The 18742-nt window shown below is 32.9% G+C and overlaps 2 protein-coding genes across 2 annotated transcripts; one reads left to right on the top strand and one right to left on the bottom strand.

The window, feature by feature from the left end:
- Positions 1-21: 21 nt before the first annotated feature.
- On the bottom strand, positions 22-9434 carry LOC128179798 (uracil-DNA glycosylase 2-like). The gene is made up of 8 exons (XM_052847405.1): positions 9285-9434; positions 4080-4361; positions 3726-3821; positions 3403-3457; positions 3187-3229; positions 2660-2748; positions 2008-2186; positions 22-1428 (listed from the first exon to the last, which is right to left on the bottom strand). Exons 1-8 carry the CDS (start codon positions 9396-9398, stop codon positions 1276-1278), a joined length of 1011 nt encoding a protein of 336 aa, XP_052703365.1. The 5' UTR covers positions 9399-9434; the 3' UTR covers positions 22-1275.
- Positions 9435-9649: 215 nt separating this feature from the next.
- On the top strand, positions 9650-17440 carry LOC128181480 (RING finger protein 24-like). Its single transcript, XM_052849894.1, has 6 exons — positions 9650-9748; positions 11710-11833; positions 12295-12334; positions 13147-13182; positions 14991-15070; positions 15503-17440. Exons 2-6 carry the CDS (start codon positions 11733-11735, stop codon positions 15645-15647), a joined length of 402 nt encoding a protein of 133 aa, XP_052705854.1. The 5' UTR covers positions 9650-9748; positions 11710-11732; the 3' UTR covers positions 15648-17440.
- The last annotated feature ends 1302 nt before the right edge of the window (positions 17441-18742 follow it).

The raw sequence follows: 18742 nt of genomic DNA, 5'->3' as shown, positions 1-18742 counted from the left end.
AAAAACACAACTCAACAAAAATTGAAAACTTATTTTTGCCTTTATTTATAATATGCTGAACAATAAATTTTTATCATGTCATTATTTAGACACAGTAACAGAAAAAATATATATAAAAAATTAACAATTTTCACATATATCGATAAAAAAAACCATTACAAAGGACTCTAAAATCAGAAAAGCTTTGCTGTCAAAAATGCCAATTCAAAAAAAAATATTTAAACATGCGCATCACATGAACACAAGCACTCTTTTCATTATTTCGGTTTTCATAAATCTGGATAATTGCTGCTGTTAAAAATGACAAGTCATATACTGGTTAAGAAAATTGAATATGTGGGCATATGAACACAAACATGCTTTTCATTGGTTTCGGTTTTTATAAATCTGGGTAATTATACATGTAATTGCTGTCAAAAATGACAATTCATTTCGAACACATGGGCTTATGAATACAAACACTCTTTTCATTGTTTATTTTTTTATTTTTTTTTTTTTTTATAAATCTGGATAATTATAATTGCTGTCAAAAATAACAATTCTAAAAATAAAATTGGAACACAAGGGCATCATTTGAACACATTCACTCTTTTCATTAATTCAGTTTTTATAAATGACAAGTCATATGCAGGTTAAAAAAATTTGAACACATGGGGATATGAACACAAACATGCTTTTCATTGGTTTTGGTTTTTATAAATCTGGGTAATTATACATGTAATTGCTGTCAAAAATGACAATTCATTTTGAACACATGGGCAAATGAATACAAACACTTTTTTCATTGTTTTTTTTTTTCTTTTTTTTAAATCTGGATAATTATAATTGTAACTGCTGTCAAAAATGACAATTCATTTCGAACACATGGGCTTATGAATACAAACACTCTTTTCATTGGTTTGTTTTTATAAATCTGAATAATTATAATTGCTGTCAAAAATGACAATTCTAAAAATAAAATTGAACACAAGGGCATCATTTGAACACATGCACTCTTTTCATTAATTCAGTTTTTATAAATCTGGATAATTGCTGCTGTCAAAAATGACAAGTCATTATACAGGTAAAAAAATTTGAACACATGGGGATATGAACACAAACATGCTTTTCATTGGTTAGTTTTTATAAATTTGGGTAATTCCTGTCAAAAATGACAATTCCTTAAAAAAAAAAATGAACAATGAACACAAGGGTATCAAATGAGCACAAGCACTAATTTAATTGGTTGGGATGTTTTATATTTACACTAATTTAATTGGTTGGGATGTTTTATATTTACTCTTGTGGTGGGAGATGCTTCCAGTCAATGATGGACTTCCCCTCCTTTTTTAAGAGTTCATTACACTTGGAGAAATGCTTACAGCCAAAATATCCCCGATGTGCAGACAATGGTGATGGATGAACTCCTGTTAACACATGGTGCTTCTTCTGCAATTCAAAATTCCAAAAGTTATATTCAATTTGAGTTACAGTAAATAAGGAATCAGTCTTTGAGTATTCTGAGGTGATAATTTTGGTCGTGGCGTGATCAAATCCAATAAAGCCAAAATGTTTAAAGAATGATTCCTTATTACTTATATTAATATAATTTTAAGCCATCGTACGATTACAAAATGTAAATATTTAAAGCAATATAAGCAAACCCCGCTGGCGCCTCAATTTGGCTGCATTTGAAGTTATGGGTTTTATAGTACAAAATCGATACGAAGTGTTATCACAGGCAAATACACTAGAAAATGTAGATATTCACAAATAAAACTAAATCAAAAATTACTTAAATCAGAGGATAATGGTATATACAAAGGATAATGGTATATACAAAAGATAATGGTATATACAAAAGACCTACCATTAAAGACCAATGACATTTTATGTAACTATGTTCCATACTCAAGAGCAAAGGTCAGCTGATGTATTTCAAGGGCAATGGATGATCTTAAAAACCATTACCTATATCGGAGCTAACAATTCTTATCCAACAGGCAGTGTTCTGAATCAAGTTGTTACCTTGTCAATGTGTGCACCTTTCTTCTGGGCATACGACCCCCATAACATGAATACCAGTCCCTTCTTATTTTTGTTGAGCCATGAGATGACAGCATCGGTGAATTTCTCCCAGCCCTTGTCCTTGTGGGAGTTGGCTTGCCCGGATCTCACGGTCAGACAGGCGTTCAGTAGTAATACCCCTACAACAGGCAGAGGTCATAGTGCTGTACAATACAGACACAGATCACATCATTAAAACGGTACAGGTTACATCCACTTTGCTGTACATGAATATGCAGAGTCTGTTTTGTGGCTTATTTTATCTACAATCATGAATGGCAGACTCCAGGTCTTCAGATTTGTCAATTGTAGACACTATTATGATTTAGTCGTCAATCAAATTAAATTTATGAAAAGAAAAAACATAAGACAAATAGATTATATCATTTTAATATCTAACAGCTTAAATGATTTATTAACCAACAAGCCAAAAATTCCAACTCCTTAAGGTTAAAAAAAAAAAAGAGAAAAAATCTTTGTCTAAACCTTCAGTGACCATGGTTGTGCAAATGGTTGTACAGCATATTACACAATTCAGTAAATTTGACTACTGTTGTCTTAATTATCTAAACATGCTAAAGGGGCACAGCTCTGCCATATGCGGGTCACTTACCCTGATTTGCCCAGCCTATCAGTGTACCATGTCCAGGATGAGAGAACCCAGGGATGTCCTCGGTCAGTTCCTTGTACATATTCTGTAAACTGGACAATATAAAATGGTCAACGTAAACAACAATTAATGCTGAAATAGGTTTAAAAAGAAAGAATTTGCACTAAAAATTTTGATATAGATATTTAAACTGTAGTGATTTAAGACCCATGAATACATGCACTTGAAAGGTGCACATAAAAGGAGATTGGAGAGGACAATTACAATACATCTAGTTATTTTTTATACAAGTAGAATCTTTTCTCAAAGTAATCTTGTGGACAAAAAATTTAGTGCCAAATTCTTTATAATATACATGTAGTGACGGAGTAAAATAAAAAATCAGTATCAAAAGGTGTGGTACTTCATTGTACTAAGAAAAATATATTTATCAATCCCCCTCATAGAATTCCTTACAAGTAAATAGTGAAGAGGTTGGGGCTTCAAATCACCTTAACATATTGAAGACAATCAAGATAATTTAACAGTACCTTGGTGGAGGGGGGACTCCCTTTTGAACACTAAAACATAAACCTGAAATTATAAGTAAATGATTGCATTGGTACAGTGATAGATTTAAACATTTTACACAGACTTCATTCATGAGAGTACATGTACATGCCATTTATTTATGTGCAGGCATTTTAGATTTGTTTAACAAGTCAAACTACTGTTACAGTAGTTTAATTAAGAACTAAGGACTCTACCATGTGCTTGTTTGGGTCCATGATATGGGTCTTGTCCAAGAATTACAACTTTAACCTGAATTATAAAAAATATGTCTTCATGCAAAAAATGAAATTTGAAAGCCTTGCATTGCTCAATGCAAATTGTTAACAAACAATAACATTTTTTCTAAATGCAACTATCCATGTATCAGGTACAGTACACGATGCTTATTTGTATGCAAAGTTAAAGGAGAATGTTTCACAATGTCATTTGTTAAAGTTAGATTCATTTATTGTAACAATCCGTAAGTTGGATATATTGTGACTAAATAACAAGCATTAGGTAAGTTATGGAGCCTCACTTTGTCAATGGTGCAGTAGTTTGTCCAGCTAAAGACATCAAGTGCAGGGGGGTAGATTGTATTTTTGCTCCTCTCCGACATCACAAACTTTGATAGCTAAAACATCAAATTTACTTTATTTGAAAAGTACAAATATGATACACTTTGCACATCATATCATACATGTGTAGGACACCTACAAAATGCAATGGGTCTCTAAAGCCTGATTGTCGAGCGAAAGTCTGTTGTTGAGTTTATCTCCAATAATTCCAGTAATAAAGTTATTGCAAATAAAAGTTGGTTTACAGTATGTAGAAAACTTTCTATCTCTCACAACATGACAAATCATATACAGGTAATCCATCAGGTACTCACCTCTGTAAAGTATTGCTTGGAGAACTCGGGCTCTAGAGCTTTAAACCATGATGAACCAACATCCACCAAGAGACCGTTAGATGTCTTGGATGCAAGTTTTATCCTGGCTGCTAACTTGTTCTGTTCTATTTTAGATTTCTGCTCTGGTGACAATGCCGTGGGGGTTGGGGGTGGTGAGGGAGGGGTCTGGGCATTTGGACTGAGTTCTATGTTCTCCTTTACTGATGTTGTATCTTCACCCTTCTCATCAATTTTACGTTTCTTGGGACTTGGTGTTTTAGACTGAGGAAAAAAAAATCATTAAATTGAAGACTTCAAAAGCTGTTCTTTTAACAACTTTTGACATTGTCTCTGACTCAGTAATTAATTTCATTATCATCCTATCATGACATGATAAAATAATTTAATTCAACTTTTTACAGAATAATATGTGTAAAAGACTACTCCCATCCAAGAATTAGAACCCATGCAGCCATGGGAATAATTAAACCCTTTCTTGGTAAATGCATTATGAGCTCTTTCATGTTTTGGCTAAATATAACCTATCGGCAATTGTTTGAATAATTTATACATAAACTTAGTAAAACTATATCAATAGGTTAACAGGTGTGTCAATGTCGGTCGGTCAGAATATAAGGTCTCCTTAGCTCTGAACTTGGTCAGTTAGTGCATACATAGGGATTGAGTCCTGGTTGAGACTAAAATTCAATTGACTTTTTACCACTGGTTTCATAAGTCTCCCTGTAGGTCTAGGTGAGCAGTACCACATGCAGTTACTGTGAAAAAGTTAATGTTCAAATCAAAAGTTTTAGGCATTAAATCAATTTGTAGCATTTTTGTTTTATAAATTCCTGTTTTATAAATCATAACTACTGTTTTAGTACCGGTAAATTTGTTTTATATTTGAGCCCTATCATTACCCAGATAGCATGACTACGTTGGGCCAACGTTGGCCCTTAGTTTTTCATTACGTTGTACCAACGTTGGCAGACTACGTTAGGCCAATGTAATTTTGCTCATCGGCCCTACGCTCGTCCAACATGTTGGGCCTACGTTGGTCCAACATGTTGTACCAACGTAGGGCCGATGAGCAAAATTACATTGGCCCAACGTAGCCTGCCAACATTGGTCCAACTTAATGAACAACTGAGGACCAACGTTGGCCCAACGTAAAGATTACGAGGAAAATTACATCGGCCCAACGTCCTCTGTCAACGTTGGTCCATCCTAGTAAACAGGTGAGGGCTAACGTAGTGACAACAATCAAACTTTCAATGGCTAAACGTAGCATGTCGGCACTTATTCAATGTAATCCCAATTTAAATTCAACACTCTTGTTCAATTAATTCCTGTTTGGCTATTAAGATGCAGGAGTTCAAATATTCTATGCAACGAAAACATAGTATACAGATTTTATTTTTTCTTAGTAAAAATTTACAATACATTTAAACACTTTTTAGAATTAAAAAGAATCGCTAGCATATTTCTTTGTCTATGTAAATTCCTTAGTAACAATCGAACTGTAGGGTCTGATCACTGTCCGGGTCACTGGCTTCAGCATGTTCAGTGGCTTGGGTTACCTCCTTGCTTTTTTTCTTTCTTCCCTTTTTTCCCTTCACCTTCACGGTCTTTGAAAAACGGAACCTGTCCTTCCCTATCTCTGCATTTGTTGCAGAGGCACACTGTCTGTTTTTTTCTTACTGCGGCTGAAAATGTAAATTTTAGTTGTAATTTTTATTGTGCAATATGAATTAACGTTATCTATTATACTGTAAAGGAATGTATAATATGATTATGAATGCTTCTATATTTTTTTAATTCAACTCATTGACAATTCAAACATTATATAATATAAAGAAACATTGCACAAGCATTCGATTTCTTGAATGAAAACTATTACTTACATAAGTTAATATAATAAATTATCATGTACTTACTTTTTGTAGCATATATATCCCCAATCTTCTAATGTATAATTCGTAGAGTAGAAAAAACACTATTTACTATAGGTGTACACGCACAACGTTTGCAATATATTAGAAATAAAACGTGGCAGTTTTGACCATCCTGGTTATATCAGATGACCGATCTCCAAGGAAACTGGCCAGTCCCATGCTGTGAGTAGCACTGACCTAGATACTTGGGCAGTAAAGGAGCTCCGTCTGCCTCTTAATTTCGACACTTTAAGATTCGTTATGCAATAGGCGCTCCAGCTACACGTGTACATACAGCTAATCAGATTTATATAAACAATAAACATCCCTCAACAGAGCAACAATGGCCAACATATATGGCCCAACAGTTTTAAATAATTAAGCCCAATACAATTTACAATGCTCCGCTAAATTTCTCAAAAAATAAAAAAATCATTGTCGGGTTTAAAATCTAACAACGAACCAACGTTGGGCCAACGTTTGACAGTTTAAAACTTTTATATTAATAACATATATTTACTATTTTTCAACCCAAATTACTGAGATCTATATGCATACAATGTATCATGATGATGTTATGTATTCCAAAGTAAGAGAAATAGATTAAACTCAACTAGTTATACATACAAACTTTTTAATTAACATTTTCATGTGTTAAAACATAACTAAAAGTTGGCCCAACTTCGCATTACCAACAATTAAATGAGATCACATGTTTTACCTACGTTGGCCCACCCATGGCCCAACAATGTTACGCCAACAAACACTTAGTTAGAATTCATGGCATGTTAAGATGTTGGCCCAACGTCGGGCAAACTGCACATTACCAACAAATATAGATCATATGTTTTACTTTTGTTGGCCCAACGTTGGCTCAACATTGTTACACCAACAAACACTTAGTCGAAATTCATGGCATGTTATTATGTTGGCCCAACGTTGGGCCAACTGTGCATTACCAACAAATATAGATCATATGTTTTATTTATGTTGGCCCAACGTTGGCTCAACATTGTTACACCAACAAACACTGAGTCGAAATTCATGGCATGGTAAGATGTTGGCCCATCGTTGGGCCAACTGTGCATTACCAACAAATAGAGATCACATGTTTGACTTATGTTGGCCCAACGTTGGCCCGACGTTGTCATGCCAACAAAGCAATCAATGTACTATGAAAGATGTGTTATAATGTTGGCCCAACATTGTGTGCCCAACGCCAACCATCGACCAACGGTACAACCAATTACCAACGTTGGCCCAACATAGTCATGCTATCTGGGTAGGAGCCTTAATCTTTGTGCCCTAATATAGTGCAGCAGGCCCTGATACTGGAGCCTGCTGCCCTTATGGTGTAGAAGGCCTAAATACTGGAACCTGCTGCCCTAATGGGGTAGCAGCCTCGATACCAGAGCCTGCTGTTCTAGTATAATGACCTAACAGCATTAGGTCTCTGGGCAAAGTATATATAAGGGGAGATAGAGAGAATGTGAGAGGAGAGAGAGAGAACTAGAAGCGAGAGCGGATTGGCATTTGATGTACAACTTGTTCTTTTAATACACTTGAATCCAAAGAAACTTGCATTTGTCTTCGATAAATTTATTGAGATCTATTGGTTCTTAATGTGCAACAAAGAACCCACAAAAGTTTGTGATGCTGGAGCAAGGAAATCCTTATGCATTGACTATGCTGGGAGCCCTTAAGATTTAATTAATCTAAATTAAAATTGTAATTTTTTTCAATCATCATAAACTTTGTCTCTTGAACGAAATTTTTTTCATTTGATTCTTTACACCCGATCATGAAATCCTAAGATTTGACACAATTTCATATGATTATGTGATCATGCATGCTAGAAGGATATGTACGTATTCTAAAATCCCTCATCTGTGGTTTAAATACAATTATAAACAAAGATCGACTATGTTTGCTCTCTACAATAAAATACACGACTGTATATTCATTCTCTTTTTTCATATAAGTTCTGTTTTACACGCATTGAGCATGTTTATTTGGGAGCGTAGCGAATCCGGGTGGTTTCGCTCCGATCTCTTGTTCGCGCTGAGTGGTTTCGCTCCGAATACATGATCGCCCCGAGTGGATTCGCCCGGATTGTATTAATAAACACTACAATACACACTGCTTGTTGCTTTTGTTTTTAAATATGTATTTTTAAATTATTTCTATCTATACGTAAGTGGTAAATTAAATGTTTTAGAAAGTAATAGACAATAATTTTATACACATGCACAAACATCGCCTGAGCAGTTTAATTAGTCGGCAATTAATCCATCATCAATAAAACCGTTAATTAAATAGCTTTGATTGCGATCTAATTTGAGGAACTAAATGATGAGTATCTTTAAATTAATTCTATTATTGTCAACACAAAATGTAAAGGATTTGTGCAATTTAGGTAAATATATTAAGAATGCTTTTGTAATCAGAAAACTTCATGTATAAACTTGCCTTTTTCAAGTGACCAGTATATGTATTATAACATGTGTATATCAATTGTATATGTCTATGAGCTGTACAGCTGTTGACTAATAAACAATACAATCTCAAGAATTCGGAAGCGCGTTTTTTTTGGAACCAGTATTCTGAAATACTATTCAAAAAGTGATGGAAGCAATAACTTGGGACAGACTATAGCTGTGAATTGAAATTGTGACTTTGTTCATTGAATATATTTTTGGTGCGTACTACAATATAACATTTGGTTTGTTCTTGTGCCTACTCAGTATGTTAAAACTATGATTATCTAAATTATGTATATACACTCGTAAATGTTAACATTAAGTGAAATCACGGAAAATTGGCAAAAAATGATTTCACTCCCATGACAATGACATGACAAATGTTCATAAAAGCATTAAGAAAGCAATGTAAGTAATGTTAAAATTTTACATAACTAAGTGAAATCACGGATATACATGTATAATGGCTCAAGGAAAATTGGCTAAAAATGCCTTCACTACACAAATGTATATAAAAGGCATTAATTAAGACAGCTCGATTAAGTGAAATCACGATAAGTTTCCATAAAACACAACGTTAGCAATTATTTGGGGTTTGCTTAGATCGATAAATACAGGTAATCCTTGATCGTTAATAATATTTATATAATATATTGAAAAGGGGCGAAACCACTCGGCGCGAAACCTCTCAGCGCGAACAAGTGATCGGAGCGAAACCACCCGTTACCAAACCCATATATAGGCATTGTATACTTTTTGCATTTGTTTTTGGAAATAAATAAACTGATTACCACAGTATCTCCATTACTGATCACTCGCTTGTTGGTTGATTGTGTGAAAAATGAGGATATTTTAGCTTGTCCACTCATATTTCTACATCCGATGGCTAGTCTGAAACTAAACATAAACTTTTTCGCCAATATCAGGATACAGTATCTTTTTCCCGCGTTATTTGTGAATGAATTAGGTCAATTATCGAACATTGGTCTATGTCAACATCAATGTCGTTGTGATTTTTGTGTGTGAAGTATCCAGCATTAATTTTTAATAATAAGTGTGTTTTTACAGAGAAAGATATTATGTATTAATCAAGAAGGAATAAATGTGCTTCAGAATTTCTGAATTTACAACAGGATCGCTGCTTTTACGACAACGATTTCCTGACCTAGTTTTTGTTACTTCTGAACTCAGAAGAAGCTGGGGCAGACGTGGATGGAATATGATGTTGGAGCTTTGTGTTTTTAGATCCAAATTGGTAAGAATATATTGTTGGGTCTTTAATTAGATCACATACAATGTAAATGCATGCGTGCAATCAAACAAATTCGTCTTATGACAATTGTGAAATCAGCTGACTATTGAGAGAAGGAATATGCGTAGAACAAATTACAGATTGTGACAGGGGGAAATGGTATTGTTCTATTTATAACGACAGTAGCAATTTACAATCAAAATGTCGAATCTTGTGTAAGCTACAAGCAGGAAATACTTTGGTGTACCCCGAATCTTCATCACCCTTTAAACTCTTATGCAACAGAGGTCGATCCATGAGATCAGCTGTCCACTTGATTACTTAATTATGGCATGAGACCAATTCTTGCCAAGAACCAATTCTCGCCACCTTATAGTTTATGGTGATAAATTGTGATTTTTTGATGTAATATGAGGAGAATTTGTATTTGACAAGAATTGATTATCTGCCAATGTGTTAGTTGTAAAATTAATCAAAGTTGTTTAAATACTATTTCCTTCGATGTCTTTTCAGAGCTTGAGTAAGTTATTTTTTATAGGTTTGTACTCCTTTAGCCATTTGTCACATTCTTGAAACATAGATATAGAGAAGTCAAAAAGATTCGATGCTAAATACAATGTGTCGTTTTGTCGCAGTTACTAACTAAGACCAGGGTGGTGCAACAATGCTGAAAGACTGAAAGAAAGTAAAAAATGATCACAAAATAAACTACCCTATAGGCACAAAATCCGGCTGTTGTGACAGCACTATAAAATAATTCCAGATTATATAAGCAACAATATATAATGCCGTTTTATATGAGGTGCAATACGCATGTCATTTGATTGTAGGATAACGTCTGCAAAATAGTGCTTACATGGAGAAACACTGAAAATGGGAACCTTGTTAACCAAATTCGTTAACCCAAAATTTTACCATATCAAAGATTAATGGGATGCACTGTAGCAGGGGGCAAAATTAAATAATGCGAAGCACGTATTTCAACACCGGAAGCCATTTTAAAAATATAATTTTCAAACCAAATCGGACGGATAAAATTTTTCCGGATCGAAATACCGAACCGCGGTATAGCCTACAGTATCGTGACATTGAACCGTAGCATATTTTTACTGTGATATACCGTCTCATGGTTTATCGTTGCACCCTTAATGAATAAAGCAATGCAGGTCATCTCGGGTGACTGTGACTGGGAGATGTGTGGCACAGAGTCCTTGTCTAGGGTCTTTAGTCATTGTTATCTATGGTATTTTTACCCCTCATTTTCAACTTCTGGACTGGAATAATGATCCAATTTCAATCTTGGCACAAGGTAGCTTAAGTTAAGGGGAATCAGGTTTGTTCTTATGAAGGGGCATGCTCTTTTGAACGGGAACTTTCTGATAATAGGGTGAGTGTCTTGAAAATCTATTTCTATAGAATGATGACTCCGAAGGTACCAATATATGAAAGGAGGCTTCTAAATAGTGATATAGTGAAGATTTAATTTTTTAAAAGCTTGACCCTTGTAACAGTCCCAGTAATTAGACTTCGATCAAGAGAGGTAAAAATTTTACAATTGGAAAATACCTGGTATAGGTAAAATCAGAAAATGTAAATAAACAGCTCATTGCTACATACAGTGACACATCCAGTACATTATGCAACCATCCTGATACCAATCAGATTCCAGTTTTATGGTACATTAACCAAGCTGATCAATACTAGTGTTCCAAATTTATTTTCAGTAGGGTCTATTGAAAAACATTCAAAACCTTTTTTCATAGAAATGCCGTAAATTCAATTTTTATAGAATATCAATATAGATTAAGAGTTGTATTAATAAATCATTTAATATTGTGAAAAAAAGGAAGTATGAAATTAATTTGAGAATGTGCTACCCTGGTGAACAAAGTGGCCCATAGGCCTTTTTGATTTTTTTCCATTTTAAGGATTGATTAATTGTTGATTAACCTGTTTGTTGACAGAGTGACCATGTGACTTGTGACACATGATGGTGGACAACCTCCCAGCCAATATCTCCTTGCCATTGCTTGGTATTGGGGCCCTGTCTCTTATCCTTAGTCTTATTTTCTGTTGCTACATGTGGAGGTAAGTGAAAGAAACCCTAGTTTTTGTTTCTGAAACCAAGTTGCACCCTTGCCCCAACATACCATGGTTGTTATAACATGATTTTTCTTTTTGCCAAATGCTTGACAGGAGAAGGAAATATCTGTGTGACTGTGTGTCTTTTAAATGAGACCCTTGAAAATTCTTTCTGGTGAAGTATTTAGGTGAAATATGCACATTATGGACATAATTCTCCCCCTCCAATGCCCAGAATCTGTTTATTTTAAAAACCTTTCAGATTACTAAATCCATAGCTATTTTTCCCCTGAAAACTCACTGTATTATGTTATCCCCTATTTATTCTTAATCATTATATAACTGCCATTCTATGGATTTGTACTCGTAACAACTCAGGCGACTGTTAAAGTCCTTGGGCCTCTTGTTTGAACTAGCTGGTGGATTTAATTTTTTTCCCCCTTACAAATCAATTTTCTGTTTTATAGATTGAAATGGAAAGCAAAGAGAGAGAGAGGATACAGGAGGGTAACTATCCAAATGTTTCAAATTATTGGAAAAAAGTTCTGTCTCATATTAATGGAGATAAGGATGTCAAAATTTACAAAATTCATAAGAAAAAATATCATAGTCTATTTTATTCTTCTATGAAAAAAGTACAGGATATAATGTGTCTCATTGTAATGGTTGATTTTTGAAAAATATAACAATATAATTGAAGTTTAAACTTATAAAAATTGACAATGTGAGAACTTTAATATTATCTGAAGTTAAATATAAAAGCTCTTAATTATCAGCTATGTGGGCCCAAAAATGGAGTAACATTAATGAACATCAATTATGAATGAAGTTGATTTTGATAAATTTTAAGATATTAATAGTAATCAATAACGGTACATGATTTTTAAAATTTGTAAGTTTTTTTTAACTCAAAAAAGTCTTTTTGAGATAGCTGTAATTGTACTAAAGTGCAAAAACTTTAAAGCAGATGCAATTCTGTATGCATTAGTTTTACAATATGTGACTGCAATGTTGCGTGCCAAATACAGGTTGGAAAACTTCTGTGTGAATGTTAATCAAGCTCCAAGGTCTTGTGTGCATTTGATTGGCCAATCAACTGTGCATTGGAACTAGAGAGTCAGCTGAATGCGGTCTTATAAATTGTATAAATGTGGCATGACATAACACATTACGCAAGTCTCATATTTTTGGCAATTTGTCAAAGCAGAGTTTGATATTTTTTACAGTGAACGATATATTGTACAACCAATTATTATCTTAACTGTTATCACAGATACATGTACTATAGTAAAATACGTAAAACAAATTATTTTGTGCAGGTGAAATTTGTGTGTAGAAAAAAGGCAGCAAATGAGGTGAGTTTGACTGATTGTTTTAGTTTTTTTGCTTATTACATATAAATTATAACTTTCTCAGAAATGCAAAATTTATTCATGAGAAATCAATTCTTATTAGCTCACCTGAGCTTTAACTGATTGAAAAAGTCTGTTGTATGTTATCCTTGTTATTGTCATGTTCAGAGCTGTCAACTTTTAATATTTTATCCTCTCCTCTGGAACCATTAGAAAAATTGCAATCAAATTACAAAAAGTACAAAGTATCCTTTGGTAAGAGATTTGTTCAGTTAAGGGGAAATGAAATGTGTGGTATGATTATGGAAAACTGGAAATTAGGTGGGTTTTTTTTTGGGGGGGGGGGGATTTCTTCTCTTCAATTCTACATTTGAATTCAGTATAATTCAATGTCATTTTAAAGGTCAAATGACCATTTTAATTTACAATTAATACCAAAAAATAAAAGTTAAAAGGTATGAATTCAATTATAAGCTACCCAATTTATAATTATAAAAAATTGGTTGGAACAGTTACGCTTTATTATAGACTGCTTCGCTCTTGATAAAGTGTAAACTGCCTCAACCCATTTTATATTCATATAAATTCGATAGCCATTGAAAATCATTCCTTTAGTGTAGATTCAAATTTCAAACATTTAAAAAAAATTAGGAAATCTTCCTCTGAAGATTTAAAAAGGTATGGTTTGTGATACATGTATAGAAATGCACTTTGTTCAAGCTATGACCCCATGGCCTGGATTAATTCAAGGATTCCATGAGGGGAGGATAATTTTAAAAAGGCACTTATAGGAGAAATATTAATGACATGTTTAAGATTCTTAATGTTTTGAATTCATTTTGCTAGCAACCTGTAGATTCAAACATGCTCATGGCCTCCAGTTCAATAGAGGTCTCAATGAGGGGTTAACAGTTCAACACTGGAAAATAAGGGAAAGTCTTTAAATATCTTTTTCTCAAAAATTAAAATCTTTTAAAAACAATTTGTGGTGCTTTTATTTTAAGCATCATGAGATAATGTAGGATTGAAGTTCAAACCATTAACTCTAGCTCAATGCCCAATGAGGAGTGCAAAGTTTAGTGAAGAACTACTGTAACAACTCTGTGATTTGTTTAATTACTATGGAAACATCCGGATAAACTGTTTATTTAAGTTTCAATTGTGATACATAACTTAATATAAGATTCATTTGAAGGGTGCAAAGTCATTATAGGATTTGGGAAAGTCTCCAGTTAATCATTAATTTAAATGACTTTTTCAAGTTCTAGTCAAGAGCTATCTCTTCAAATGAGGACAAAAAAATATGTCCTGACCCATGTTGTACTTTGAAAACATGAAATCACAGAGTTACCAAGCTTGAATTTTTATATACCTACATGTCTATGTACAATGGATACCTTAAATACTGGTAATATATGATGATTTTAATTTGATGAAGAGCTACTTTAGGGTGTCTCCAAGGTGAGTGATATGGCCCATGGGCCTCTTGTTTTAAGCCCAGACTGATTACATAATCACATGATATCGTGATGTTTAGTTGTATAGATAAATCAGTACATCAGGTGTAGAAGTGTTTATTAATATATACAGTTATGTAATAGCCAGTAGGTAACCTAAGACATCTAAAATTTAGGAACTATGAACAACTGGGATATTATACTTCAATCATGAACAATTTTAAGCTTAATCAGACCCTTCAGCTAATTATATTGGGACTGCAGGATGTTACAGATTGAGATTAATTAGAGAAGTATGTATTTTTTTGTAATGGTAATACATGTAATAGCATTAACTTGCTTGATCTCTTACAGACCTGTCCTGTCTGTCTAGAAGACTTTGAACTGAAGGAATACATAGCTATATGCCATTGTACACACTGCTTCCACATGAAGTAAGTTTAGACATGCTGGGATCATGCATTTTCCAAATTATATACATCCACCCAAACACATGCGTGAACCATTTTTCTTCTTTCATATTTTTGAAAAATATATTTAAAAACATTCATTATAAATTTGATGAGAATGAAGGCATAAAAGTTGTTGTTTTTTTTTGTTTTTTTTTTTTTGGGGGGGAGGGGGGTAGAATTCTTTGACAACTTTATTGTATAAAAATAATTACTTTATTCATGTATTGCTTCTGCCATGTTGGAAAAAGCAGATGCAATAAATTAATTGTTTTTTTTTTTTTTTTTAGATATAGATATATAGCTAAAATCATATTAAATGTAGATTGCCATAGTGATATATAAATGTACATGTAAATTTTTCCATCACACCATCTTTAATGTTTTATTTACCAAGATTCGCATCTTGTATTACAGATGTCTTTTAGAATGGCTACGTCATAAGAACATGTGTCCAATGTGTAAGGCACCGGTGCAGTCTGGCTGTGTCAGTGAGAGGACCGGGCTAGTGTCAATGCCCATACCCACAAGGAATCTGCCTACCCAAGTCAACCATGTGTGATAAGAATACATGTACCTCTATTTCCTGTATTGGTACATGTGTTTATAACTCTTTTATTTTCATAGTTTCATGCACTTTTATTTGTTTTTATAGAGTGGATTTTTCATTTTGATTATAATGCAATTATAGCGTGCTTCCATCTTTGTTCAGGTTTTTTTTCCTGGTTGAAATAGAATTGGATTGTTTTATATGTGAGCATTCTTCAAACAGTACAAAGACATTTTTTTAAAAATCTGCAACAAGTTCATACTTGCTGATTAATCAAAATCTTAAGAGGGAAAACCCCATGTAATTGAATAGTGTAGTTTTAAACTTCACTATAGCTAGTGAAAAGCACCGTAATATGTTTCTATGTATCACCTGAGACTACTTGATTCTTTGCCTTTGTTGAAATCTTCTAAAAAGTTATTTCAGTGATAGTCGATGAAAATGAACATGTGAAATGTCAATTTTGGAGTTCATTAATGCTTTTTATCATGCAATGCATCTGATAATTCATAAACCATGTCTTAAAATCAAAATATGTACAGGCAAACAGTATAAATATGCATTAAAGTATGCACATGCAGTTTCATATGCATGTCTTGATTATCAGATAAATGCATGGTTTTGTAGCTTTGACTTACGATTTCACATACAAACAAAGCTATAGAATCCTTTCCTGCAACAATAATTTTGCAGTACTGCAATATTCTTTGAAGAAGGTGCTCTTACACAAGTGTATTGTCATAGTATATTTATACATTGTTATGAAGTGCTTTGCAGTGCTATTTCTACCAATCTTTCTCTGTTTTAGCCATTTCAATTAATGTTGCCATATATTCAATATACATGTACGTAACATGATATATCTACTGTGTAATCACATGTTCTGCAATTTAAGATGTATTTGTTTTCTTTGTTTACATTTGATTGTTTAAGTGTACTTGGGTTTGTATTTTGTGTTTTTATATGATGCGGGTGATAGTCCTATCGTGTGTTTATTGTAATGATCTTTATATGAATTAGCAATACAATAACTGATTATTACATGCATATGTGGGCCCGAAAATTAGACTAAGCTCTTGACAAGAAGAGTTGTTGAGCTCAGAGCCAATACCAGTAATTGTTGTTAATACCTGTAAGTGCTAGCTAGGTGCTTATTGTTGAAAAGAGTCTTTTAAGATATTTTTTGTTTAAAGCCCTGTACCAGAAGTATATGTACAGGTACTTTTGATCCCATTTAAATGTGAGTACTGAATTCCACAATTCCACTGTTTTGCATTAAATTGCAAGAACATAAAATTGCTGCAGAATTTGTATCTTAGTTAAAATTTATATTGTTAAAACAGTCAGAAAAATAAAAGCAAGTTTGAAAAAGATCAGCGAGATGTGATTCTCGCGATTTAAGGAGGATATTAATTTCTCGTGTTTAATTAGGAACAAGTACTAGACAGGTGTTTTGGTTTTGATGTGTGTGGTGCTGTAAGGCTACATTCCTGTAAAACTGGAGTTGTTTGTCGAAGCATTAAATATAGGGCATACGTGTAATGTAATGTATTTTAATCTTCTGCCATAAATGTACATGTATAATGTGTTTACCGGTATGTATAATAACTATTAACCATGGTTTGCTGTTTGACAATTCACTATGAGTACCAGGTACCGTACATGGACTTTTTTCTTTTAATTGTTCACATATATAAAGTTATGATACAATATAAATGTATTTTACATGTACAATGGATTCATATATTTTGAAAAAGTGTTTTCATTTATTTAATCTAATATTATAATTTATCTACTCACGTCAATTTTAAGGTGCCTCACTACACCGTGAAATAGTTTCTCAAATCAGCAGAAAATTACTTGATTATGATAGAAAGCATGATGGATTAGAAGTATCTATGTCAATTAGGCGAAAAAATGTGCAATTTTAGATAAAAAATGATGTTTTAAAAAATTTCATTCAGTAAACATAAACAAAAGCCCCAGGTGGATTCGAACTCATGACCTGCGGTTCACAAGCCTGATACTTTAACCACTGAGCTATGACGATACACATCTGAATCGATTGATACAAACAGTTTAACAAAACATTTAAATCGCCATCTTGTGACGTAGTGTCTTAAAAAGTATAAGTCTCGGGGTAGTGAAGTACCTTAAACCACTTGGCTGATATTATCTAGTTCAGTTTTCCTCATGTTCATTCATGTTCCATATCACCAAGTCTGAACAAATCTTAAGAAATGCATTACATTTTTAATTCTTGATGGATGTAAATTAAAGCTTAATTTTGTTAACCACTTCAAAATTATTTCTTATTAAAGATCATGCAGATAGAAGTCTGACAGTGATTATTACAAAATTAATTTCTCAAGACTAGAACACTTTTTTCAAGGTTGGAATGAATTTAACAGCTGTGTGAATGTTGAATTTCATTTTAAGGGCATTGCTTCAGTGATGGTTGTATTTTTACAAGTTTTTATTTTTAAATCAAACTAAGATTCACTGCAGGTTTTTCATTAAGTTTGATGGGTCTATGTTACTTAATTCTTAAGGATTTAAAGTAGAAATTAAAATTAGATTTTATAAAATAATGATCTAACTATATTGTAAGTGTTTATCACATATTTATTAAGTCTTCATATACTGTCATATATATATGCACATTTAAAATGGTAATCAAAAACACCCATGTTATTGATATATATGTGCACCCATATAAATATCAGTATATATTTCTATTTTATGATTAATGTATAATTTTCATTGAACAATATATATAACTATAACTGTGTATTTATATATATTGCTTCAATTTAGATGCATGTACTAGAATAAAAAAATGGGTATATTTTTTTTTATTATAGAGAACTAGTGAAATCACTTGTATTTCATTTTTGTCAACCAAAGATTGTTTTTTTTTTTCATTATATTTGTATTTTGTTGGAAATCAAAATATGTTGAGAAGGATTAGTACCCAGGAAATGTCCTAAAATTAATTGTGTTGAATCTATGCATGCACCTGAAAACATATTTACTTGGTTAGGATTTACAGAAGTAAACTTTATTGTATTGGCACTTTTTATAATTTGTACTCTCTATAGGTCTGT

This window comes from Crassostrea angulata, chromosome 4, assembly GCF_025612915.1.
Source record: "Crassostrea angulata isolate pt1a10 chromosome 4, ASM2561291v2, whole genome shotgun sequence".
Taxonomy (NCBI): Eukaryota; Metazoa; Mollusca; class Bivalvia; order Ostreida; family Ostreidae; genus Magallana; species Magallana angulata.
This window is presented reverse-complemented; position numbering and strand designations above follow the sequence as displayed.